Source organism: Brienomyrus brachyistius, chromosome 14 (genome assembly GCF_023856365.1).
Source record: "Brienomyrus brachyistius isolate T26 chromosome 14, BBRACH_0.4, whole genome shotgun sequence".
In the NCBI taxonomy this organism is placed as follows: domain Eukaryota; kingdom Metazoa; phylum Chordata; class Actinopteri; order Osteoglossiformes; family Mormyridae; genus Brienomyrus; species Brienomyrus brachyistius.
The window spans coordinates 15,370,440-15,394,547 of record NC_064546.1 but is presented as its reverse complement, the minus strand read 5'-3'; the positions used below and the strand labels follow the sequence as shown (position 1 = coordinate 15,394,547).

The 24,108-nt window shown below is 45.9% G+C and overlaps 3 protein-coding genes across 8 annotated transcripts; 1 reads left to right on the top strand and 2 right to left on the bottom strand.

The window, feature by feature from the left end:
- Positions 1-2,058: 2,058 nt before the first annotated feature.
- pnn (pinin, desmosome associated protein) lies at positions 2,059-6,096 on the bottom strand. The gene is made up of 9 exons (XM_048975246.1): positions 5,938-6,096; positions 5,259-5,330; positions 5,089-5,157; positions 4,926-5,001; positions 4,736-4,830; positions 4,332-4,407; positions 4,087-4,242; positions 3,871-4,009; positions 2,059-3,759 (listed from the first exon to the last, which is right to left on the bottom strand). Exons 1-9 carry the CDS (start codon positions 6,048-6,050, stop codon positions 2,660-2,662), a joined length of 1,896 nt encoding a protein of 631 aa, XP_048831203.1. The 5' UTR covers positions 6,051-6,096; the 3' UTR covers positions 2,059-2,659.
- Positions 6,097-6,353: 257 nt separating this feature from the next.
- gemin2 (gem (nuclear organelle) associated protein 2) lies at positions 6,354-8,698 on the bottom strand. Its single transcript, XM_048975247.1, has 10 exons — positions 8,412-8,698; positions 8,213-8,297; positions 7,999-8,088; positions 7,847-7,906; positions 7,636-7,749; positions 7,483-7,527; positions 7,327-7,395; positions 7,139-7,249; positions 6,990-7,048; positions 6,354-6,736 (listed from the first exon to the last, which is right to left on the bottom strand). Exons 1-10 carry the CDS (start codon positions 8,528-8,530, stop codon positions 6,700-6,702), a joined length of 789 nt encoding a protein of 262 aa, XP_048831204.1. The 5' UTR covers positions 8,531-8,698; the 3' UTR covers positions 6,354-6,699.
- Positions 8,699-9,143: 445 nt separating this feature from the next.
- On the top strand, positions 9,144-24,075 carry ctage5 (CTAGE family, member 5). Of its 6 annotated transcripts, XM_048974233.1 has the most exons (30): positions 9,144-9,402; positions 9,754-9,887; positions 10,129-10,221; positions 10,315-10,555; positions 11,267-14,305; positions 14,741-14,896; positions 15,031-15,140; positions 16,849-16,980; positions 17,105-17,126; positions 17,212-17,300; positions 17,523-17,594; positions 17,713-17,823; positions 18,095-18,166; positions 18,285-18,389; positions 18,614-18,736; positions 19,248-19,332; positions 19,462-19,508; positions 19,580-19,670; positions 19,821-19,959; positions 20,038-20,139; positions 20,416-20,476; positions 20,560-20,595; positions 20,682-20,749; positions 20,830-20,912; positions 21,009-21,143; positions 21,732-21,818; positions 22,589-22,723; positions 22,908-22,963; positions 23,121-23,286; positions 23,416-24,075. In XM_048974233.1, the coding sequence occupies exons 1-30, from the start codon at positions 9,303-9,305 to the stop codon at positions 23,592-23,594; spliced, it is 6,069 nt and encodes a 2,022-aa protein (XP_048830190.1). In that variant the 5' UTR covers positions 9,144-9,302; the 3' UTR covers positions 23,595-24,075. The 6 variants fall into 6 exon arrangements, with proteins under 6 accessions (XP_048830190.1, XP_048830188.1, XP_048830189.1 ...); XM_048974231.1 differs by having other exon boundaries at positions 10,315-14,305; XM_048974234.1 differs by having other exon boundaries at positions 9,146-9,402; positions 10,315-11,467.
- Positions 24,076-24,108: the final 33 nt, after the last annotated feature.

Genomic DNA, 24,108 nt, shown 5'->3' with positions numbered 1-24,108 from the left:
CATCCTGTTTCTGTGTGAGCCAGCAGGACCACTAGGTGGAACTGTTGAGAATTGAAGACTGAAATAATGTGAGCATGAAACCACACATCTATTAAATATACAAACTGGTTGCCACTTCTACCATACTCACAGTCTTAATATAAGGTAAATCTGCTTAACACCTCTGTCTTAGTGGAAGATTAAGCCACCCAGTTATTGTAGGATAGCGAGACTGCTGTCTCATGATACCTCTTGTTCTGACCTGATTTATGTTTTGCAGGACCGAGGTCACAGAGCCGGTAATGGCAAGTCGGTCACAGTTGCTAACAGCCAGTCCTACTACGTGGCTTCACAGAGCTGTACGCTGTGTAAAGTTTAGACTTGTATACCCAGAGCAGCTGCCACCTACTGCTCAGCTAATTAATAAAAGGGCCCCTGCAAGAAGCCCCTTTCCCTGCACCTTGCCCCCTTCCCACAGACTATCTCTACTTTTTATTGTGCATTTTCCCCTCAAAGGCTTTATGCAGCAACCAGGCTCTGTGAGCTTACTGAGGCCTGACAGCTCATCCTGGAGTCTCTGTCAGAGAACTCTTGCGTTCTACTGCTAACCTGCTCCCAGCCCGTAGGATGTGGTCAACAACAGGGCCCCTGTTTTACACAATTTCTCAGGTACTCAGTTCATAAACAGAAAGGAACTTTCATTAGGAAGCCCAACTCTATCATGACATTAGGTAGTCATGTCACATTAGAGTACATCACTGCGACTGCAGCCAGTCATGTGCAGCCAGCTGACCTATCAGTCTGGCATGATGGCTGCTTCAGGCCCTGAAGAAGCTGTTAGCACAGGCTTCACTGACATCTAGTGGCCGACGACAGTAGTATTTTTACTGTCGAAAAATTCTCCAAGAATATATTCCACGTACAAACATAGTCTGATGTATGTGGTTGTGCTGATTGTTATACACACTAAATAAATAGCTAAACTTTGTATTTTTTTTGTCAGTATTGATATGTAAAGCTTTTACATCTACTAACTCAGTTTGGTGTCTTGTTGAGTGCTGTTACTGGTAACTAATCCACCCAAGAGGACCGGGAGGGCAGGAACCAGCCCAGATATGCTCAGCTTCAGCCCAGCGGTACAGGACTTCGTGCAATGAAGCTCATTGTTTGAGAATGCTTTACTGGGAACTGTACCTTGTCACTACATCACTTATGTTCTTTGCTTCTTTGTATGTAATTGCTTGTCCTTACTGTTTAAGTTACATTCTTAGCTGTAGATGTTTTTTTCTTTCCTTAATTAATAAAGTATTGATATTATTCCTATTGTGCCTTATGAGTGATTAAATTGGTAATGATATGTGATAGGGCACAGGAGAGAGTTTGATATTGGTGAGGGGCAACTTAATTTAAATGCAAAGGTCTATTTCTATTTTTTTGGGGGGGGGGGGGGGGGGGGGGGCTGAAGCCAAATCAAATATTGGGGGGTGCATGTCCCTAATCGTTCCTATATCTTTGAGCGTAACCTACAAAACCTTCTATAATAAAATTTTAAGTGTTAGGTATAAAATAGATGTTTATTTTTTAAAAGCAATTTTACATTTAGGAAGTAGGTCAAATAAACAGAGAAATATTTTAAGTTTCCTGATATGCAGGGTTTCATGTCAATAGTACAAGTAAACTTTACTCAGATTACACAGGAAATAGATTTATTCAAAATAACTGGATGCAAATTGCTGCCCTGCTTTTGAGTAAATTCTACAGCTGATTTTTGTTGCAGTATAGCTGTGCTGCAAGTTTTGGTGGCCAAGTTTTGCTGAAGGTCACTTCTTTGGGGTGTTTAACCAAGAGATAATCAGTTAAACAAGTGCTGCCCAGCTGCTCCTGTTAGTATAACTGCCCTGAATCACCAGTCTCCAGGTTTCCAGTAAAATGACACACAATGCCAGATGCTGCACTTATGCCTAGTCCTTGATAGCCATATGTTTGCAATATGCTACTTGCCTTGCACATCGCTTTGGATAAAAGCATCTACGAAAGTAAATGGTCACGCGTGCAAGTCACTGTAGAATGGAGGACAGGAAAGATCAACCCGCTTTATTTATGAAGGCGATTCACTGGTACAAAAATGCCAGAAGGAGGAAAAAGCCCTTCCTGTAAGAGGAGCGATTTAAATAAATCCTTCATTGTAAGACTAGACACTGAATGAAGAATTAAAAGCTAAAATGGAGCAATATTTACAAAAGTACACCAAAATACACGGTTTCTAATGTGACCGGGATCAAGCTGCATACGAATCTGAGTCCAGCAGGGGATGGCTGTGCCATCAACTACCTGGGAATTAATTAAATACAATTTGTTTGTATTAATTTGACACATTAATTTTTAAAGCTGCAGCTTTATTTAAAAAAAAAAAAAAAAAAAACCTTTCAGTGACCATTCCCTCCTTGGAGCAGAGTACTCAGCATGTCCTTTTGCTTGGAGATACTACTGAGTGTAGGGAGGTAAAACAATAGAAAACCCCCATGCCAGAAGGACGAAACATTAGCAGGTGTAATGTGATTGAATTTGAGAATTAAAATGGAATGCAAATGCAAAGTCTGCTTGCTGGTCTGCGGAGGGCAGCATTCCCCTTGCCTCTGTCAGAAGACATCTTCCTCTATGGCGGCTTAAGCGTGCTGCCTCAGCGCCTCTTCTCCTTCCTGTTTGACTTGTGGGGGGGCCTTCTTCCTGCCCGGCTGCCCTCAGAGTGCATCCTCTTCCTGTCCGCCTTGGTGCTCTTGTCTTTGGCATCCCAGCCGCCACCTCTGGGTGGCTTGCGCCTCCTAGTGGTGGGCGCCCCCCCTCTCTTCCTGTCCCTGTTGGAGGCCCCGCTCCTCCGGTTCCTGTCCCTGGCATGGCCGCGGCCTCGGCTACTGGACGAGCTGCTGCTGCTGCTGGAGCTGGACGAGCCGCTGGAGCCGGACGAGCCGCTGGTGCTGGAGCCGGACGAGCCGCTGGTGCTGGAGCCGGACGAGCCGCTGGTGCTGGAGCTGCTGCTCCGACTCCGCACCCTGTCCCTGGCTGCGGTCCTGCTCCTGCCGCCAGCGGGGGCGTCGGGGGCCTTGGCTGGGCCCTCCGCTTCGGGCTGGGCCGTCTGGCCACGCTCACCGTCCTCCCTGCCAGCTTCAGGCCAGGTCCTCAAGGGTGGCAGGGCCAGCAGGGCTGGACCGGTGTCTCCCACAGCGTCAGGTTCCACGGACCGGCCGGGTACGGGGCAGGACTCTGAGCCATTCTCCAGGCTCCCGGGCTCGTGGGGAGATTCCACCTGGGGCTGCTTATCTCCTTCAGCTTCAACTTCAGCTTCCCTGCTCTCGTTACCTACCTCCATCTCCACTGGCACTACACTCTCCTGCCCCTCCTCATCCTCTACCTGCCCCTCTGCTTCCACCTCCTCCTGCTCCACCTCTAGCTCCCTGCCTTCTTCCAGACCCATACCATCCTCCTCCTCCTCTTCCTCACCGCCCCCTTTACTCTCCTCCATCTGCTCCTTCGTCTCAGCTTGCCGCTCCTGAACATTCTGTGCTATGCCCACCTCCCCCTCCCCCCCTACATCACCACGGTTACGGGTCACCTGCAGCTCCCCCTCCTGCCCCGTTGCCTTACCCTCCTCTCGCTCTTCAGTCTTCGGGGCTCCACCACGGGGCTCCCCTCGGTCCCTGACTCTCAGCAGCAGGCGTCTAGGCCGAGCCTCCATCTTGTTCAGGTGCTCTGCAAAGGCCTCACACCTCTCCTCTAACATGGCTGTTGAAGGATCAGAGCAAAAGATCAGCCTCTCATCAAACTGAGCACTGGGAACACGCGAGCCGGTCCAGACGGCCCGATGAAAGCGAGACAGGGCTGTCTGGTGTTTACCATTCATCCTTTTCTGAGACTCCTCCAAGAGCTTCTGAGTGGCTGAGCACATCTTGGCAGGAATGTAGAAAATGGAAGGCTCGGTCTTTGTGCGGATATATTTTATGATTTTGGCATTGTGCACATTCCACTCCTCTTGCTGAAAGACAGGGTGCCGCCGAGTTAACGCAGAAGAGGGCAAGCATTTAGCCATCCACAACAGCAGAGGGCCCTTACCAGCTGAGCGAGTTCCACTTTCTGTTCCAAGAGCCTCAGCTGTGTCTGCCTAGCACGTCTCTCCTCAAAAAGCTCTCGTCTCTCATTCTCGATCTTCTTGCGCTCTTGTTCTGCCTGCACTTCTAGCTTTTGTTCAATTTCCAAACGCCTTTTTTGCTGCAAGCAAATGGTTTTAACAGCTTAACAATAATTTGAAAAGGCTCCATGTATCATCCTAGGGAATGACGTTGCACGATCACCCACACCTTCTCACTGTCTACAGAAGACTCCTGTTTGAACTTCTGTAAGGTTCCCATCAACAAGCCAAACATACGCCGATTCCTGTAGCCGATCAAAACAACCAGAGTTAAATATGCAATACCGTAAAGTGCTGTTAAACATAGGTTAAACTAGTGTGGAACAGAGGTGGATAGTTCATGTCCAGAAAGTAAAAATCCAGATCAGGGCTTAATTTCAAGCTCAATCAGCTGAACGTAAAGAGTCACAGAGTTTCTCAACTGATTAGTTGAAACAAAATCTCAGTCTGGATTCTACTGAACCTCAACTATCCATCTCTAGTTTTGAATTATATTCGCCGGAGAACGAGTGCCATGAATATGCCCAGGTGCCATCATCAGCACATATTGTAGGTTTGCCAGACACTCATTACCTTTGCTTTCCCTTCTCATCCATCGTTTGGTCCTGAATTAGATCTCCGCGTGTTCGTTCTTTGGAGGTAGCAACAACAGATGACTGCAACGCCGGCTGTTGGCGAAAAGATACGTGTGAGGGACCCGTTCGCGGCCTGACACTGGTCCACAGGCATGCCGCACTCCCCTGAAAACATTAGCGGGGCCTACTTTTTTGACATCATCATCATCCTCGGCGTCGCTGTCATGGCGTGAATCTCTCCTCCCTCGCTGATCGCCGGCAAGCCTGTGGGGACACAGGCAGGGGTTAGACCACACTTCCTTTGTTGGGATACCCCAGCAACACGCATGATGTGTGGGGAGGCAGCCTCACCTCAAGAGTGCCCCTTCGATATCCCTCTGCTTAACTGGGGGTCCCCCTCCACTCTCTGAGAGTCCACGCCTTGACAACAAACATTGTCTTTAGGTGAGTACAGTTCTAGTACAGCACTCAAAATGCCATGTTTTCTATTATTTGATGGCAGGCTCGTAGTAATACTTTACCTCAAAAGACCAATTCCTCGCCCCCTACCTCCACCTGGGCCTGAGAGGGCTAACCTTCTGGCTTGGCCAGGTCTGACAAGGACAAGAAAGGCAGTCAGTCAGTCAGTCAGAAATGTCTTGGGAACAAACATTATGAAATATGTTTTTTGACTATCCAAATCCACCTGATTGCATATAACTGCTGATCTTGCTTCAGTGTTATGGGGGAAAGGTTGGGTTCAGGACACACCCTATCTCATCCTAGTGTTTTGACGGGGCTTAGAACTGTGCCTTTAGGAGGAGCGTAGGCAGCAATGTCGGACTTCTGCCGTCAGGTTCAGCAGAACCAACAGCATGTGTTAGGTTTCTAAAGCCTTGCACAACGGGAAGAGCTTCGAATCGATAGGCGAGACGCATCAGGTACCACTAATCCAGCACTTAATTGAAGCCATACCGTGCCACACCGGCAAAATAAGACGAATCCGATCATTACTGCAATCCGGACCCAGTGCAGTTACGTAAGGCACCCTACAATCGGATGTGGCATGCGTCTCCCGTGGTTCCGGCCGCTTTACATCACTACAGCGTTCCCACTATCTGAAAGCCATCCTCATCTGCTGCACGCAGGTAAAATGACCCTTCCTTGCACCGCTGCGGATCAGTGTCCAACAGTCTAACTATCAGTTTAACGTGCACTTACCTAAGATCGTTGGGATCTCTGCCAGTCAATTTGCGAATGTTTTCGTCTACGCTTTTTAGGCTCTCTTTCGCCTTCTCCAGCTGGTCCTGTAAAGTTCGCACAGCAACCGCCATTTTAGCTAGGATCCACTAACGGAATCCTAGCGCAGCCTGGCGGCTGGTGGTCGCACTGATTGACAACCGTTTTACCCAATGAAACTATTGAACTATTTAATAAAAACCAATCAGAAAACGTGGGGCGGGACGCTTATACCAGTGCCAGAGTTTATTATATGGATGGACGGAGTCGTGATGTTAACGGAGTGAAGCTGTCATTTACATACATTTCAGGGCCGTGGAAGACAACAATAAATCTTGGTTCCGGCTAAATAGCCAGCGACAACAGACCTGCAAACTACTTTCATTAGACAAGACGCATTTTGTGTTATGAAGTAATTTATTGTTTGCAAAGAAATGTGCCTTTATAAAACAGATCAGAATATTTAAGTGACACTTTATAACTGCTGCTTTTAAATTCAGGGTAACCGATCTCAAATCAGTGGCTGTACCGTTGACAAGAAAACACAGAACACGAGCATAATACAGTTTTCTGAAAATATATTTCACATAATTATTTTTTACCTGAAACTTTCCATGAAAACAATGAAGAATAACATTTAAAAAAAGACAAACGTAAAAATTGGCTCTGTGTATCAATCCCAACTTCTCTACACAACAGGATTCCTTGAACTTTTCCTGGTCTTTTTGACTTGAAACATCACCATCATTCATTATCGGCCAAGTCGCTCTGTTCAAAGTATCTGCAAGGAGAAACACAAGCAATTTCCACAGCACTCACTCTAGCCTGAAACATTCAGTTCTTCAGCATGGTACTTGGCAGAGGTGGAGATTTCACATCCAGAAAGTACAAATCCAGACCAGGATTTTGTTTCAACCAACCAGTTGAGCATAAAGCCTCACAGAGTACTCAACTGGTTGGTTGAAACAAAATCTTGGACTGAATTTGTACTTTCTGGACCTGAAATCTCCACCTCTGGTACTTGGTCACATTACCTGCCAACCAAACAAATCATGAGGTTCAGGGCTGACAGCTTCTCATCTTCCTTACTCTCCTGCACAGGGAGGAAACCCGAAACCATCCATCAGCATCAAAAGTTTTACCTTTGCCATGCAACTGCAAAATGGGAAAACGGATCGCTTACCAGGCTGGCTCGGACCTGCGAGCAGCGGCGGGCCAGCTGCCGGATGAGCGAATGGGCTTCAGGAAGAAGGGGCTTCTCCAGGCAGCCTAACAGCGCATACAACCACCTACCCTGAAACGCAGAAGGGCCTTTTTTTATTATTCACACAACACACCGGCCAGGCAATTCACCAGGACCACCCTGCTTACCAACTGTGGGACAAACTCCTTTTCCTCAAACCAGTTTATCAGGTACTCCAGCACTGCAGAAACGGTGGCCTGTAGAACATAGGTTTCCATTATGGGTGCTGAGCGCAATCACAAGCTTTGGTAATGGCTAAATGTTTAGTGCATGCACATTCTCACCTGATTCAGCCTGCTAACAATGCTCAGAAATGGTGGGAACCCAATCTGATGAGGACAGCACAGAAAGGCATGGATTTTGCTATGCACACTTTATAAGATGCTTGCTTTTACACAGTCTCGATTCTGAAGTCATATTTTAGAAAGAGCACTTACCTTAGTGTAATCCAGGCCCGGATGCTCACTGCCTCCAGCTGTCGGTGATGTGTTACAACAAATGTTTCCCCCCAAGCAGAATTTCTTCCATCCCTCTTCATCCTCTAATTCTGGCTAAAATACACATCCCATGCATGTTATAACCCAAGAGCTAAGAGTTCTATGCTTAGCTAAATGCTAATAAAATATTTGATTCAGCTTTTGTACACACCATTATCACATTGTTATCCAAGGACTGGGCCTTCCAATGTGCTCTGTGTTTATTAATACTCTGGAAATACAGGATAATGGTTTAAAATATCAAGTAACTCATTTTTTTCAGGATCACAACTGAAAAAAGCTCAAAACATCAACTACGATTACCTGTCTAATTGCAGAAAAGTTGCTAACTTGCTGCTGCTGCCATCTTAAACTCGGTGAGAACCCCACAGGAGCTGCCTGACATCCTGTAAGCTACAGAAAAAAACACAATAATTGTAAGATACACATTTAGTAGTATATTTGCCTTACTACCAGCATAGTGAAGAAATGCCCTTTACCCCAAAACAGAAAATAATTAGCATAGTCTCTCACTTACAGAAATGTTCACAGTTTGCTTCTTTTTTATTTTCTTGGGATCTATCTGCGCCACAACCACATCTGGGCAAAGGGACGCTTCCAATCTAAAACACAGACGCACGAGATCGTTTAATTCAAATAATTGATCCCGACCATTTTAACTGCAATTTCCTAGCCTATAAACAAGTAAATTAAAGGCACGCGACGAGAAGACTGACTGGACTTGTCTTAAATATTCCTGAGGGGTCCTCGGAGGTCCGCTGAGATCAACATCTTCAGGATCACATGGGTCTATCGGGAGAAGTTTGGGCATCAACTCTTCCACATCTGAGTTCATGCTTGCCAACTAGCAATCTAGATATAGACAATTTTATAGAAGTACAGAAACCAGCCGACAGGTTGCCGTAAAGACTGAACATACGATGCTTTCTCGGCAGGAATCTGCGTTAAGCTTCCATTACAGATATTTACACTCTGCAAGCTGCCATGTTGGTGAGTGACGTAGGTTATGTGCGCCCGTTGCCATGGTAAATTTAAGCCGCCAAAAATGCGACACCTAAGCGAAATTAAAAATGTATAGACCGTACCGACGAGCTCCTGTGTGCGTATTGCAGTGTACAAAACCACCGCATCTCAGATTTGTATTAATGTCAGATACATTAGCAATACAGTGGACATGAAAGTAACATATATCTCTTGCGTGGCGTTACTTTATGGTCGAAGTGGTTACTTGAAACGCGAAAGTGTTTCTTTTCTACAATACAGTACTTTAGTTGACTTTGTTGCTTATTGACCTGTTGTAGCATATTTAGGAATAAATTACAAACGCACTCTCTCTCTCTCCATGTATACATATATATGCGTGCACACACTGATTTCTCTTCTAGCCACGTACATAGGTTAATCATTTACCCATTGCTGAAAGCCACACGCCGCTTTCCTTCACTTCAGTATCTTTCCCTCTTTGTGGGCAATTGTGAAATTTCAGTTCTGCAAGGCAGATGTCACACGGTTGTTCTTGTGTGTAACATCTGACTTTTGGTTTAACGTTACCAACCTCACCCGGGAATGGACTGGGGTGTATAACGGGATATTTTCTTTCCTTAATCATGACTCCTTTACAGTTTTGCTTTTTACTGTCGCTGCTTTGCGCCCAATGCTGGGGGTTTTTTTCCGACTACAAATTGTGTGGCGATCCCGGATGTGAAAGTAAGCGATTCGAGTTTTACTCATGCATAGGCCTACGTTCTAAGAAATAGCTATTAATTATTGTTGTCACATATTTATTCTTAGTATTGTAACGGATTACACACGTAACAAAATATTTATCTTCAGCGCCCTTTAAACAGGTGGTGCGTGGAACAGTAGTTGGCTAACGCTGTCCAAAGGTCTGGTATCATTCGGAAAAGAAATTTCATAGACAATTAGTTTTACTTGAAATATTATATGACATATATAATATATTTGAATATTTTTCACGTGGAAAGAACTGCGAAGTTACCTTTGACTGTTTTGTAACCATTTGTTTTTAATTGCTTTATGATTTCTTTATGATCCTAGCTCTCTTGGGTCGTGTTCAGGCCACCAAAGATTTCAAAGGACCCGATTGCAGGTTTTTAAACTTCAGAAGCGGAGATGCCATATTTGTGTATTTCAAGCTTTCCGGTAAAAGGGAGGATCTTTGGGCAGGAAGTGTGAGTACTGTAGACAATCTCTAATGATCAGTACAGTCCACTTTAGATGGGAAAAGTGCATGCTGATTTTGTTTGTTTTTATTGCAATACAGCTAATATGCTTCAGTGCATTGTTTATTAAAGTTGCTATAGTTTGATAGTATTTGTAATAGAAATTTGTAATCTAAATCAGATAAACTCGTTTTACTGTTAATGTGAGGAATGCAAAGAGCAATTGTAAATAAACTGCCATCATTTTCAGATTGACAAGCAATTTGGCTATTTTCCAAAAGATGCTGTTGAAGTTGAGGAAGTTTACACGCCTAAGGAAAAAGAAATTGAATTACCAACACAGGTATCCAAGCATTATTTCAGTTGTGTGTGTTTCTGTTTGTGTTTATTTCACTTTAAAGTTGAGAAATTTTAATCTAGTAATCTTTTCTTGCAGGAACTGGATTTTTTCTGCATAGATGAGAATGGTGCTATAATTGAGGGTGATTTCAGTCAGTCGGACAATTTGGATGAACAAGTGGAGCTTCAAGGCCTCCTGGCAGATGACATGCAGGGTCTCAGAACTAGCGAACCAATACAAGTGACTCAGAGCACAAAAACTGTGGACAAAGTGGAAACAAGTCAGACTATAGTGCAGGATCCCTTTGATAATGCCAAGTCAAAGCCAACTGAACAAGGTGGGTCTTATTGGATTGGATCTGGACTGACTGGATGGCTGGGTTTAGGAGCCAAAAATGAGGAGCAAGAGTCTTTTAAGAACAGGAAGATCGCTCTGGATGTTAACCAGTTAGAGGAGAATGAAAGGACTGAAACGGCTTCCTGGCTTAGGGGACAACTGGCTGGGGTTTTTAGTTTTGGTCAAAGAAGTCCAGATACTGCACCTAAGGAGCCGATAAACCAAATTAAAGATGAGGGTTTAACAGAGAACCCCAAAGACGAGGGTTTAACAGAGAACCCCAAAGATGAGGGATCTATGGCAAACCAAAAGGAAACCACAAACACTGACTCTTGGCTATACACTGGCATTGGTGACCTTCTCCATTTTCATCAATCAGTCGATGAGAATAGTGAACTTAGAATAGAAGATAGCGGGCACCCAGGCACAGAGGAGAAGATAGTAACTGAGAACCCTCTTAGTTTTAGTGAGCCAGGGGAGAGATGGAATGAGGGGAAGAAAAGAGAAAACTCTAGAGTGGAATTTACAGATGGCACTAAAGGTTTTTCTTCCATAGAAAATAATGGATATGATAATGATTATAAAAATGGAAAGCCTCAAAATGATGGAGAAAATGATGGTTATGGGAGCATGTACAGCAGTGTTTTAGAGCTTTATGGTGAAAAACGTGAGGTTGAGAATGCCGATGATAATTCGCCTGGGTCTTTTGAAGGTTCACATGTTCAAGAGCCAGGATCTGATACACGAGATGGGAGCCAGCATGAGACAACAAAAGATGTTCAGTCTTTGTTTTCCATTGGTGGTATTTCTACCATGTTTGGTAGTTTGCCATCAAAGTTTCAGCAGAACATTAGAGATGTTAATAAAGATGCAGAAAACTACGATGAGTCAGCCCTAGAAATGACAGACAAAGGTAAGGACGTCTTGTTAGAACTCCAAACCAGTAATTCTAATCCATCCAGCAACAATATTAAACAGGAAAATATTGATAAAGATGACAATAAACCATATACTATTCTGTCAAGTACAGGAGATACAAATGACCACCATATAACTCAGCTAATACCACAGGAAACATTAGCAGCTGAGGACATTCAATTAGCTGATGGTACTTCAAAGGCTGGACTTGGGTCGGCAGATCAGCTAAAGATATCAGATGTCATTGAGGATTTGATAGGTGATATAGACATGAATTCTTCACAACCCATAGAATCAAATGAAAAATATAATGCAGATATTAATGACAAAACTGCAAGTAGCACTGTTATTAATTCATCAGGCCAAGTCGACATAAACAGTACTCTGCAAGTACCAATGGATCTTAATAATGTAGACAGTGTGATGTCTGGTAATGTATCAGTAGAATATGCTGTTGATTATATTTCCAAAATGGATGTCAGTAAAGAGGATAAGAAGACTACAGTAGTTCACAATAAAGGTCATGACACAAAGACCACTCAGAACCCTGTTGCCAGTTACAGTAAATCTGTGCATTCTGAGCGTGGGGATAAGTCAGCTTTGATTGATAGTACGGAGGTCCCATCTGTGACTAGTAGAGGGGAGGGACTATCTGTGATGGATGTTGTAAAAGGGGCATCCTTGATTGGCAGTGGGCCAGAGTCATCAGTCATTGACGATCCCAACATTGATAATGGTTTATCTGTGGATGAGACTGTAATAAACATTGGGGGCAGGCTGTCAATATATGACAGTGCTGAAAGTTCCCTTATGTCAACTGAAATTGCCGATAGTAGTGGGGGTTTGTCTGTAATTGACAGTGAAGAGTCAAACATTGGAAATGCTGAGCTGTCTGTGGTTGATGATATAGAGGAGTCAACCTTTGAAGATGCTGAGCTATCTGTGGTTGACAGCAGAGAGATGTCATCCTTGGGAGACGCTGAGCCATTTGTGTTTGTCAGTGGGATGCAATCAGCCTTGGGAGACTCTGAGGCAACTGTGGTTGATGGCATGGAGGAGTCAAACTTGGGAGACTCTGATCCATCTATAATGGACAGTAGAGAGCAGTCACCAATGGGAGATATTGAGCCATCTGTGGCTGATGGTGCAGAGGAATCCACCTTGCGAGACACTGAACTGTCTGTGATTGACAACAGAGAGGAGTCAGTCATGGGAGACGCTAAGCCATCTGTCATTGACACCAGGGGGGAGGCTACCTTGGGAGAGACAGAGACTTCTGTGGTTGATGCCAGGGAAGAGTCAACCTTGGGAGTCACTGAGCCAACTGTGGTTGAAAGTGGCGAGGAATACATGGTGTTTGTCAATAGTGAGGGGCCATCTGTAGCTAACAACAGGAACAAGTTGATTGTGAATGATAATGGGGAAGAAACATTCATAACTGACAGTGGAAATGAGTCAGCTATAGATGACATAGCAGCACAGGGACCATCCATAGTTGACAGTGGAGACAAGTATGCTGTCTTTGAAAATGGGGAGGCTCCATCTGTGATTGACAGTGGCAGTGAGTTATCTGGGATGAAGACTGAGCCAGAACTCTTAGTGGTTGACAAGTTGTCTTTGATAGAGGTGGTGGGCACTTCACCTGTTTTTGACAATGAGGAAATACCATCTGTAACTGAGAAGGAGAAGGGGTCTCTCGTGGTTGACAGTGAGGAGAGGTCATCGGTCAGTCAAAATGTGGAAGAGATCTTTGCAATCATCTCTGACCAAACAGAATCCGCAGCCATTGCAGATGTTTCTGTAACAGAAGAGAACAAAGAAACGATTGCTTTGAACCAGATGAGCATTCAAGATCCACCTTCTTTTAAACATTATTCCACTGAGGGACAACATGAAATAAATTTGGCATCTTATGAAAAAGAAGATCAGGACAATATTTGGGAAAATCAAGCTGAAATACAAGAGAAAGTAGATACCATTAATAGTGTGACTGCAGACACACTTGTCACTGAGACATTACAACCAAAGGAAGATGCATGTATATCTGAAAATGAGGAGAGACCACCAGATCCATTTACTACACCTGAACAAGAAGAAACAGGGCAGCAGGGCAGAGAGAGCAAAGACACGGGTTCTTGCAGCAAAGTAGTAAATAATGAACATTTTGGTGGGACAGAGGACTGGAAGGGAAACAAAGCTGGAGACATTCGTTCTTCTACACACATACAGGAGGATTCAGGAAGTGGAACTTTGCACACTGCCGAACTTGATTATTATAGTTTGCAAACAGAATCAAGCTTCTCATCTGGAACAACTGGAATGGTCACTGATGATGGTTCGGGAAAACACGCTGGTATTTTAAGAGCAGAGCCAGCAGAAGGTGTTACAGAAACACCAAAACCAAAGGAAAGTGCCAACAAAAAACATGGAGTTGTTGTCGTACAGCCTAACGGAAACCCGCAATCCACAAAGGATGCTGTTAAGTTTCCAGAGCATCTTAAAGATTACCGAAATATCCAGAACTACATGACTAACCAAGACCTACACCAAGTGTTGGACTTAATAGGGAAACACAAACTTATGTGGCTTGACTATCAGCTGGCAAACCTTCGGGACTGGGAAGCTGTGGAAAATACTGACGACGACCTAGCTATACTGTCTGATTTTGAACGACTTCTACAATATCACATTGAAATAACTTCTACCTCAAAAGGCAGTCAAGCTGATGGTGATACAAAGGAAGCCTCACTTCAAAAATTAAAAGCTCTTTTATCTACTTTAAAAAGTACATTCACACAAGAGAAACCCACTGTCCCTAAACATTCTAATCAAGGTACTTTTGCTGTGTAATATAATTTTTAAGTATGATCATGACTTAAAAATGAATTGATACTTCTTTATTGATCCCCGTGAGGAAATTCTCTGTAAGCGAGACCCTGCTGCCCACAGAATGTTATATATATATATATATATATATATATATATATATATATATATATATATATATATATATATATATATATATATATATAATATATTAATGAATGTTTTTTTACTAAACCCAAAAAATCTTATTTGCACTTTGAGGTACATTTGTAGTTTTATTGGTACAGCTCAACTGTGTTATTCTTGTCTTGCAATGTAAGAGCAGAGCCAGCAATCATCATTTGGTACTTTATATGTAGTACTGAAATCCATGGAAACAACAGTTATGTACGATGTGGAGGTTTTCCCCAGGTTTGACCACTGAGTTGTAATTACACATCAGCAGTGACAGATGGACCTGAGTGCACACACGGCAGCTGTTTTGTCCCTGAAGAAGATGCAGCAGAGAAGGACAGAAGGAGGTTTGAGGAAGGGGACCTACTCCCCACAGTCCAGGAGGAGACTCCTCTTCAGTCACAGTCAGAGGATTTACACGATGGTACGTCTTGCACCCTTCAAAGACAAATGTCATGCTAGCCTATTGCCAATCATGTATTGATTGAAGATAAATCAGTTTCAGTAGCAAGAGCAACATATATACAGTTATGACAATAGGTTTCGCTCATCTGACAGGTACAGCTGCTGCTGTTGCTCTGTTTCTAAACCGTACTAGCCAAGTTATCCTGGATACTACAGAGTGCCTTCAAGACACTGTATCACGTTTAACGCAATTCATCATACAGGTATGGACGTCAATCATATTTTTCAAGGTTTAAAAACTAAGCGTTTATAGTGGATCTCTTACTGTTGTTTAAATGGGGAAATTTGCGGTTTTGATTTGGCAGTTTTTGTAACTTAATATCACTTCGTGTTGTGTTGAATACACTCCGGTTAATTTGCAGTATTTACATTGTACAAGCGCCGTTTCGGTGAAGCTGTTACTTTAAGGCTTGTTTACAGTTAAGATTTTGCTGGGACTGCCCTGCTGTATGTCAAGTGTAATTTGATGTCAGTAAAGGCTCAGGTTATATCAAGGGGAGAGGCATTGCTGCACTGTCTTTAGGGTGCTGGTGTCTCCTAGCCGGGCCCCTTCATCAGCGTAAATCGGAAATAATTTACAATGAGAGAAGCGCACATCTGAAATGGAAGCTGACGATGACATGGAGGTGGGTATTTCGGTGGAGTCGTACAAATTCGTCGTACTGGTTGAATATACTCGCTGACCAAGCAGTGGGCCGGGTGATTACGTGGTGGCCGGAGCGATGGTCAAGCGATGGCGCCCGTATCTGGAATGTTCTAAACACAAAATGTATGAATTTAGGGAAGTTTAATGAGATCGAGCCGTTTTTTGCTATTCACCAGGAAGTGTGTGACGGGACGTGAGAGATACTGTTATTGTGTCACAGACCAGTTGAAGAAACATTCTCGAATATAAAGACGCTTTTAAAGTGTGCGTTCATTGATGTAACTTCCTATTAAGTCAGAAGTGTTGGCCGACTTATTACTGAACGCACAGAGCCGAGCGCTGCGCAGACGACGGCCCCGCTCTCGTTGTGTCACTTTAACATTGCAGCTGAGGTGCCGTGTGGCGTTCTACAATTGGTGACGTCTGGAATGAACCACGTAGGAAAACTGCGAAAAATAGGGGTGTGTGTGCGTGCTTTTAGGCACCTGCCTATCTACGAGTGTATGAATAATAAAAGTAAGGATACACATTTGCTTAGTTATTTAGAAATTTTTGAAAAATAGTTATAGATAAAGAAAATGTTAAATTCGGATGGGATAATAATATGTCCGGAGAGCAAGGCACCCCTCCGCAACCAGTGTCGACCCGTTCACTGTTACTGGCTTTCTGTTTTGGTGTCTCGGAAGCCGTGAAGTGACAGCAGACGGGCTGGACATGTCTGCATTTGTTCCGTGAAAACAGCGGCGCTTAAACTTAATACATTATGGCAGAGGAGTTAGCGGGCGACCCGGTCCTTTCGTCGCCTGAAGCGACCGATCTTAAAGTGGCAGCGAGGGTCTACTACTCCCGTGCGGTGGAGACCGTGAGAGATGTGAGATAACCTCTATGCTGGCGGCGGGCTTTCTTCACTCCACGATGAAGTGGCGTTTCGCTAGTTCTCTCCGTTTTTGTAAAGCTTACTTTACTTAATCCGTTATAAAGTGCGTCCTAAATGCTTTAATTTGCCTGTTGATGTTGTGATAGTCCGCCAATGTGGACAGGGTAGATAAACGATTTCCTGAGGCTGGAGGATCAGTCCCCCGATGACACTAGCAAGCGCTGTCCCATGGCAGACGTGTCTGATGGTGACACTTAACTGTGTACTAGTCACGATCAAATAGGCGAACGCAGCGTTGATACGACTCCCTCCAGCTTACAATTTTACTGATGCAGAGAGAAGGGGTGGGCGGCTCGCTCCCATGCCTAAGTAGTCTTGGTTTTAATAGGTGGTGTCCTCCCTCCCTGATGACTTGAAGCCGGGGCCGGATTTCTACGGACTGCCGTGGGAAGCGGTGATAGTGACTGCGCTGCTGGGGATGCTGACTATGCTGCTGTTCACCTGCAGATTGTATCAGTCTGTAAGCTTGCACGTGGGGAGTAAAGCTGGCCGTGGGCATCAATTCATAAACATGCAGAACCTTCTGCATCGCACTCACACGATTGATATTGAACTTTGCTCATTCATGTGTTTTTTTTTTCCAGATAAAAAGTAGATTCTATGTCGGTAAGTTTGGTTCATGCTTTGTTAAGAAGGACATCTTAACTCAGCCAGATGTTGACTTACTGTAATCTTCCATTTGGGCTTTCAGGGAAGGAGAGAAAGCTGGGCCAGAAGATAGCAGAATTACTTGAAGAGAAATGTAAAGCACTGGAAACACTCAGTCAGTGCAGTCACAGAGTGAGTGTTACTGCAGCAAGGGTCTGTGTGCTTGCACTGTCACACTGCGTGGGTATGTGTGTGCCTGCAGTATGACACTGTGTGTGTGTGCCTGCAGTATGACACTGTGTGTGTGTACCTGCAGTGTGACACTGTGTGTGTGTGTGTACCTGCAGTGTGACACTGTGTGTGTGTGTGTACCTGTAGTATGACACACTCTTTGTCTCTCTCTGTGTCCTGTAGTATGAGGAACTGGAAACTGCCCTGCAAAATGGAGGTGCTTCTGCACAAGCATCTGAGGGTGAAGATCTTGAGGTGAGTTACTCTGTGGGATGAGCAGCCCGATCAAACACACCACGCGGACACGTTTACTGCATGCCATGCCATGCCATGTGCGAGAACGCTATGGGCATTCTGTAATGCGTCATCTCAGGCCATGTCCAAGAAACTCGAAGAGGCAAACGCTAAACTCGGGGAGGAGACCGAACAGCTGAAGGTGGATTTGAAAGCCCAGAAGTTCAAGCGTTTGCAGCAGGAGGAAACGGTAAGACACCCTCTTTTCCTCAAGTCTTCTATGATCAGCTAACTTCACTAATGAGGTAATAGCAGCTGAGACCTGTTACTCTTCACATGAACATCCATACAACTGAAGTAAAGACGGTTGGTTCACAGCTTATCACCTCAAAAATAACCACTAATAGCTATCAACAGACTCTATGGCAGTAGAGCAGAGGTTAGTCAGCAAATTTGAGCAGCTGCTGGTTGGATGATCAGAGCGTTGGACAGTTATACTGATTTAGCCGTATGCTCCTCAGCTGGCCAGCATGCAGGAAACACTGAAAAGCCTGGAAGAAGAATCGAAGAACCTGAAGTCGCAGATGGAGCAGGTATTTGGGGGAGGGGGGGCGCCAGGCACGGTGAATGGAGTCTGTCACATGGGTTACGGAGTGTGTCTCATTGGATCATTGTGCCAAGCTGTGATGAGCTCTATTTTAATCTCACCAGGCACAAACAACCCTGAAGATCTATGACATTAACGGTGAGAGGTTACAGAAAAGCCTACAGGCAGCCAAGGAGGAGAATGTGCAGCTTCTGGAGAGTAAAGCCCAGGTTTGTGTGAGGTTTCTTTGTGTCTAATGGGGTCATTTTACCAGATGTTCCGCTTAAACCTTACGACATACCTGAGCACTGCATGGTGACCCAGGTGGCTCTGCACACATCCTTGCAAAAATCCTGTTACCTTGTCGAATTGTAGTCAGAAGTATGTTTTACGGTGCAACGGCAGCCCTTGTGGCCGTAGTCTGGCTGAGACTGAGGAGGACTGTTCTCCAAAGTTGGTACAGGAAGCTGAAGGCTGGGGGGAGCGTCTGAGCGAATTGGAGGAGGAGATGAAGATGTGTGAGAGCTCCCACAAGGACATGGTGGAGCAGTGCACCAGCAAGGACCAGCACATTCAGGTATTTACCCACACCACAAGCGAGATAGCACTAGGGCTGGGCAACGTGGCAGAATATTTTGTCACAATCAGTATTGATAATCATCACTATATAATTCGAGTCTTTGTTTCTTTACTTCAAGGCTCACTCAAATTTTGCTTAAAAACCCCTTAGAATTCCCCTTAACCAGATTCCGAGCATGAAAAAATGTGACAAATTGAACGAACTGCAAACTGAAATCAATGTGGCATGCTCCCTTAACTCGGTCGATCTTGTTGTGCATTTGTTAGGCATAGGTTGTGTGTTCTTAAGACTACGATATGATTGGTTGGAATTCAGTTTGTTTCTGTGATGTGATTGGGTTGATGCGGTGCAGTCAAGCAGTGTTTATCAAGTTTCGAAATTTCAGATTTCTTTTTTTATTGTTTAAATTTTACATCTTGATAAATTGGTATATCGTTTATATAACATGGCCCAATCAGACACTATTCCTTTGGATTGTATAAATGCTGAGTGCCTGATTCTTCTGCAGTCTCTGACTGACTGCCTGCTGAAGATGAGGGACTGGGATTCAGAGATTGAGGACGGGTCCGTCCAGGAGAATGGGGATGCCTCAGGTGGGACTCATTCATACAGGCTGTCTCTCGCTATGTCCATAAAACTGTGCTTTTCATTAAAAACAAGAAGAAAACTTTATTTTTTTTATTTTATTTTTTTTTGTCTTTCTGGACATGCGTTTTCTCCAGATATCCGTCAGAAGCAGAAAGTAGAGAAGCTAATTTCTGCAGCAAAGGTATGTTTGCATGATCGACGGCTCCTGCTAGAGTGCACAGAGAATCACATCTGTTTGCTGCCTGTCTTCAGGTGAGTGCTGATCTGAAGTCCCTGGAAGAGGAGAAGAACAGACTGGTTGCCAGACTTACTGATGAGGTTAAAGCCAAAGAGGACCTCCAAGGTTGGTACAGAGCTGATGCCTCACATTGGAGCAAAGACCTCATTCAGTTCCAAAAAAACAAAAAAATTCCTAGCCCTCCTCCCCCCACATTGGGGTGGTCTGGATATGACTTGGTGGCATCTAAAGGACGTCCTGCTTCTGATCTGACAGGTGGCATTGAGCGGCTCCAGGGCGAGAAGGACTCGCTACAGGCGGAGAGTGTCATGTTTGCCAATGAGACACAAAAGCTCCAGAAGAAGCTGCAGATCATGACTGAGATGTACCAGGAGAATGAGTTGAAGCTGCATCGGTGAGCAGGAGGAGATTTAGGCAGCCATCGCCGTGACCCTCGGGCCAGACACACACAGTGAACCCCTATTCCCCTCAGGATGCTGACTGTAGAAGGGAGGGAACGCTTGCAGAAGGAGGAAAAGCTAAGTAAGGCCGACAAGAAGATCAGTCTGGCCGCTGAGGAACTGAGCACCTACAGGTACCTGCAGGAGCCTCTGGAATCTGCTCATGAGCATCCCTCTGTCAGCAGGGCCTGTCCTCCTTAATCAACCTAGATTTTGGTGGGGGTTGTTGGGAGGGGGGCAGAGTTTTGAGCAAAATAAACAGCTGAAAAGCGTCATTCTAGCTGATGTAGCCTTTTCAGTGTAAGCGTGTACTACACTGGGGAATAGCCAGGCACTGGACTTCCGCATCTGATTCAGGCACAGCCCAATAGAGAAGCTCTGCTTTTCACTGCCCTTTTGTTCTTGAACAGACAACGGGCCCAGGAGCTAGAGGAAGAGCTGGAGAAAACCAACCAGGCCTACAAAAACCAGGTGAGCACTTCAGTCCTCGCACTGTAATGCAGTGGCAGGAACTTGCCAATGAGCACTCACTCAGAATCTACCCCATGCGGCAGATCGCGGCCCACGAGAAGAAGGCTCACGACAACTGGGTGAGTAGCGTCCCATTGCTCCTCAGGCACAGATCAGTGTGAAGAAGCGGCTGTGATCGTGACTGAAGCCGGCGGTTTGTTTGCAGCTGGCTGCACGGGCGGCTGACCGGGACCTGGCCGACGTGAAGCGGGAGAACGGCCACCTCAGGCAAAAGTGAGCAAGAGCGTCAAGGGGCGTCACATGGTCTACTGGGAGCATTCAGCATGGTCTGAAGCTTCCTTTTCCCCATGCAGGCTGACAGACCTCCAGTTTAAGCTGGAGATGGTGGAGAAGGACCCATTTGCCCTGGAGGCCCCTGGGAGGTCCTCCTTCAGAGGTGATCTTGTCCATAACCACTGTGGTTTTTCACATTTCCTTCCCTTCAATGCAGACCTCTGGGCTTCACAACCTCATTTCTGTCTCGTTCCCACAGGAGAGAGATCACCATTTGGACCGAGTCCGCTAGGGCGGCCCGCCTCTGAGACTAGAGCCTTCCTGTCACCACCTACCCTGATGGACGGGCCACCACGCTTATCACCCCAGTTTCCTCTGGGGCCTGGCAGCCGAGGTGACCACCCTATTACCACAAACACTCCCATCGTGCCTAAATTCCTAAAAAGAAACTAACAGGACTGTTCCCTGTGATGGAAGCAAGCTCATGAATTAGCTTCAAGCATCCGAGTTTTGCATTTGGCATCTTGTGTTAGTTGTTTTGCACGTGTTTGTTTGGCTTTGTTTTTTTGTTCGTAGCTTATTTGTTAGCCCATTGTTTTGTATGTTAGCTCTACGTTTGGTATGTGGTGCCTTTGTTAGCTTGTTTTTTCTGTGTAATGCCTTTATTTGTCAGCTGTCTTTTGTATGCATCACCTCTGTTAGCTATTTGTTTCTCAGTTAGTGTTTTTGTTAGCTCTGTGTTTCACATCCCACTCCAGAAGCGCCTGGTCACTAGCCAGATGCGGCCTTACTCTGCACATCCACTGCACAGAAACCAGAACCCCATTCACTGACCTCTGTTGAGGACTGAAAAACTGCATCCAGACAGATCTGCAGGCTCCCTGCAGTGAACGCACTTAAAGGATGTGTGAACTCCCTCCGTCTTACCTGCCATGTCTTCTCGTCGAACTACCATCGTGCTTTGTCTCTTGTGTCCTGTTAGTGTCGCATGGCCCTCCCAGCCTGACAGACGTCCCTGTCGCCAGGGAAGGCCCTCGCTCCGACAGCAGGGGTCCCGGAGCCCCCCCAGGTACAGTGAAGACCTCTCACGTTGGCGCCCCTGAGACAAAGTATCCCCTGAATTCTCAGTTGCTCTCGTCTCATTTGGGCAATCAGTGGCGGGGGTGGGGGTGGTACTGTCCCTCAGCCAGGGAAGGAGGGAGAAGCTGTCAGAAATAGCTGACTAAGCATAGAGCACCTACATGGGTGACAGCCAGCGGTGGATAGTTCAGGTCCAGGCAGTCAAAATCCAGACCAAGGTTTTGTTTCAACCAACCACTTCAGTATAAAGAGTCACAGTCACAGATTACTCAACTGGTTGGTTGAAACAAAATCTTGGTCTGGATTTTTACTTTCTGGACCTGAGCTATCCATCTCTGGTGACAGTCTGCCTATGCTCATTCCAGAATCTTCCCCTCACTTTGTCTTGGTGCCCCATGGTTCTGGCATGTGGGGTAGGGCTCATGTGGCTTAAATGGGCCGCCAGCATGGCCCCGGGTGACTGGAACCACGTCACAGGGGTGCCAATGGACCGTGTCATCGCTGTACTGAGTGTTTGTGTTGTGCACCGTAATCACTCTCGTGGCAGAAGGTATGAGTCCTGCTCCATGATTGCATTAATCTTGCATTTGCATCTGGCCTTTCGTGTTTTGACGGAGTTGCTTCCTCACCATGAGCTGTGCCTATGATCCAGCCCATGTCTCATCTCTATCCTATGAGAAACGATCAGAGAACGTTCCCTCTCCCAAGACGCTCGCCAAAATACGGTGGCCTGAGTGGTCTGTACCGCTTGTCCTCCAGGCTACCTGTATCCAGACCCCAGGCTCCCCTACCGCCGTCCCCCACCACCTGGCGCCTTCCTGCCGGGCCCGCTGCCTCCCAGGGGCCCTGCTTTGGCCGAGGCCCACTTCAACCCAAATCCCACTGATAAGTCTGGTAAGCAGGTGGCATTCATCCTTCCCATCGTGTAAGAACGTCTGTGTGAATGTGCTTCTGGAATCCAGGCCCCCCTGCAGGTCTCCTTATCTAACGGGGGTGCTACGGGGGTGTAAATGAGCCCTTTGAGGATTTCCTAGGGGAACAAGGCTGGATCCTTACAGCCTGCTTTCGCCTCTTTTAGCAGAACTAGGCAGCACCTCCGGCAGCCTCAGATTGGGCCTCAGTGAGAGCAGAGATGTAAGTACAGTCCCAGATGGCAGTTCTCCATAGTGGGGTCACTGTGGTTTGGCGGAATGGAGCTCAGCTCCAGCATCTTTGAGTAACCATTTCCTTTCTGGCGATATTTCAAATCGCATACCTGAAAAAATCACACTGGCTCTGTCTCTGTCCCCAGAGCCTGTTGTCTCTTTCTGGGGAGCCGTCAAATGCCCCTGATGCAAACACACGGGAGGCCCCTCCCCTGGGCCCCCCACCTCCACTGGCCCCTGTGGACCTCCTCCATCGTCGAGGCCCCTATGGTCCCCCCGAGTTTTTCCCTCCCCGAGTCCCCCCCATGGGCAGTGAGTAATATTTCTACGTATCTTCATGCTGGTGGTGGGAGGGGGGGGGTGTGTGTTAGGTTTTTATGGAAAAAGGCCATTAGTGGTCACTGCATGTTTTGTTCAGATGTCCCTCTGCTGTTTCTCCAGTGCGTGGGCCACTGCCCCCTGGGATGTATCCAAGATTCCCTCCACTGCCACCCCATCCCACGGGTTATCCGCCTGCAGGGCCCCCTCCCGACAACCGGTCTGGGCCCCCCCGCAGACCCTCCCCCCCGGGCAGCGAGCACCCCCCAGACAACCGCCCGTTCTCACAGGACATGATCTGAGCTTCCCACCTCCATTATTGCATTACCAGTAGAGGGACAGTTTGAGGCATGAGCGAGATGGAGCTGGACCTGGATTATGCCTGTGTCCCCTGGCCCACTGAGCGGCCCACCTGCCTCGTCTGGCTTTCCCTTCTTAAAGTGCGCGTGGCAACATTTGCCGCCGTCGACAAACTTGAAAGGTCAGGGCATCGTAGGAGTGCATCAGCTGCCTTTTTCATGAGCACAGGGAAGCTTTTTAGCAGTAGAATTTTTAAGGCAAACTTGCCCTTCCTTGAGCTGTATATAGAGAAGTTGTATGGATATTGTTAATAAGTAATTGTACATACAAGTCCTTGATTAAACCCCCTTTTTCCCCTAAACACTGACTAGCAGATATGTACTTGTTTGAGCCACCCACATCAGCTGTCAATGAATTACTGTAATTTATAACTAAAGGACTGTCATGTAAAGAACTAATAAAGTGGATTCTGGTTGTGCAAGATGTGCATAATATCTGGGCTTTAATGCTTCGCTG

Bases quoted from the DNA above. Each gene is read 5' to 3' on its own strand.
- gemin2 (XM_048975247.1), bottom strand. From the start codon at position 8,530: ATGAACTCAGATGTGGAAGAGTTGATGCCCAAACTTCTCCCGATAGAC. The intron at 7,750-7,846 runs GTGTGTACAAAA...TGTGTATTTTAG, and splicing joins TGGATAACAATGTGATAATG to CCAGAATTAGAGGATGAAGA. The intron at 7,250-7,326 runs GTAAGCAGGGTG...TCTGCGTTTCAG, and splicing joins AGGAGTTTGTCCCACAGTTG to GGTAGGTGGTTGTATGCGCT.
- ctage5 (XM_048974231.1), top strand. From the start codon at position 9,303: ATGACTCCTTTACAGTTTTGCTTTTTACTGTCGCTGCTTTGCGCCCAA. The intron at 14,897-15,030 runs GTACGTCTTGCA...CTCATCTGACAG, and splicing joins GTCAGAGGATTTACACGATG to GTACAGCTGCTGCTGTTGCT. The intron at 16,981-17,104 runs GTAAGCTTGCAC...TTTTTTTTCCAG, and splicing joins CCTGCAGATTGTATCAGTCT to ATAAAAAGTAGATTCTATGT.
- pnn (XM_048975246.1), bottom strand. From the start codon at position 6,050: ATGGCGGTTGCTGTGCGAACTTTACAGGACCAGCTGGAGAAGGCGAAA. The intron at 4,243-4,331 runs GTGTGGGTGATC...ATTTGCTTGCAG, and splicing joins CTTCTGTAGACAGTGAGAAG to CAAAAAAGGCGTTTGGAAAT. The intron at 4,010-4,086 runs GTAAGGGCCCTC...CCTGTCTTTCAG, and splicing joins AAGTGGAACTCGCTCAGCTG to CAAGAGGAGTGGAATGTGCA.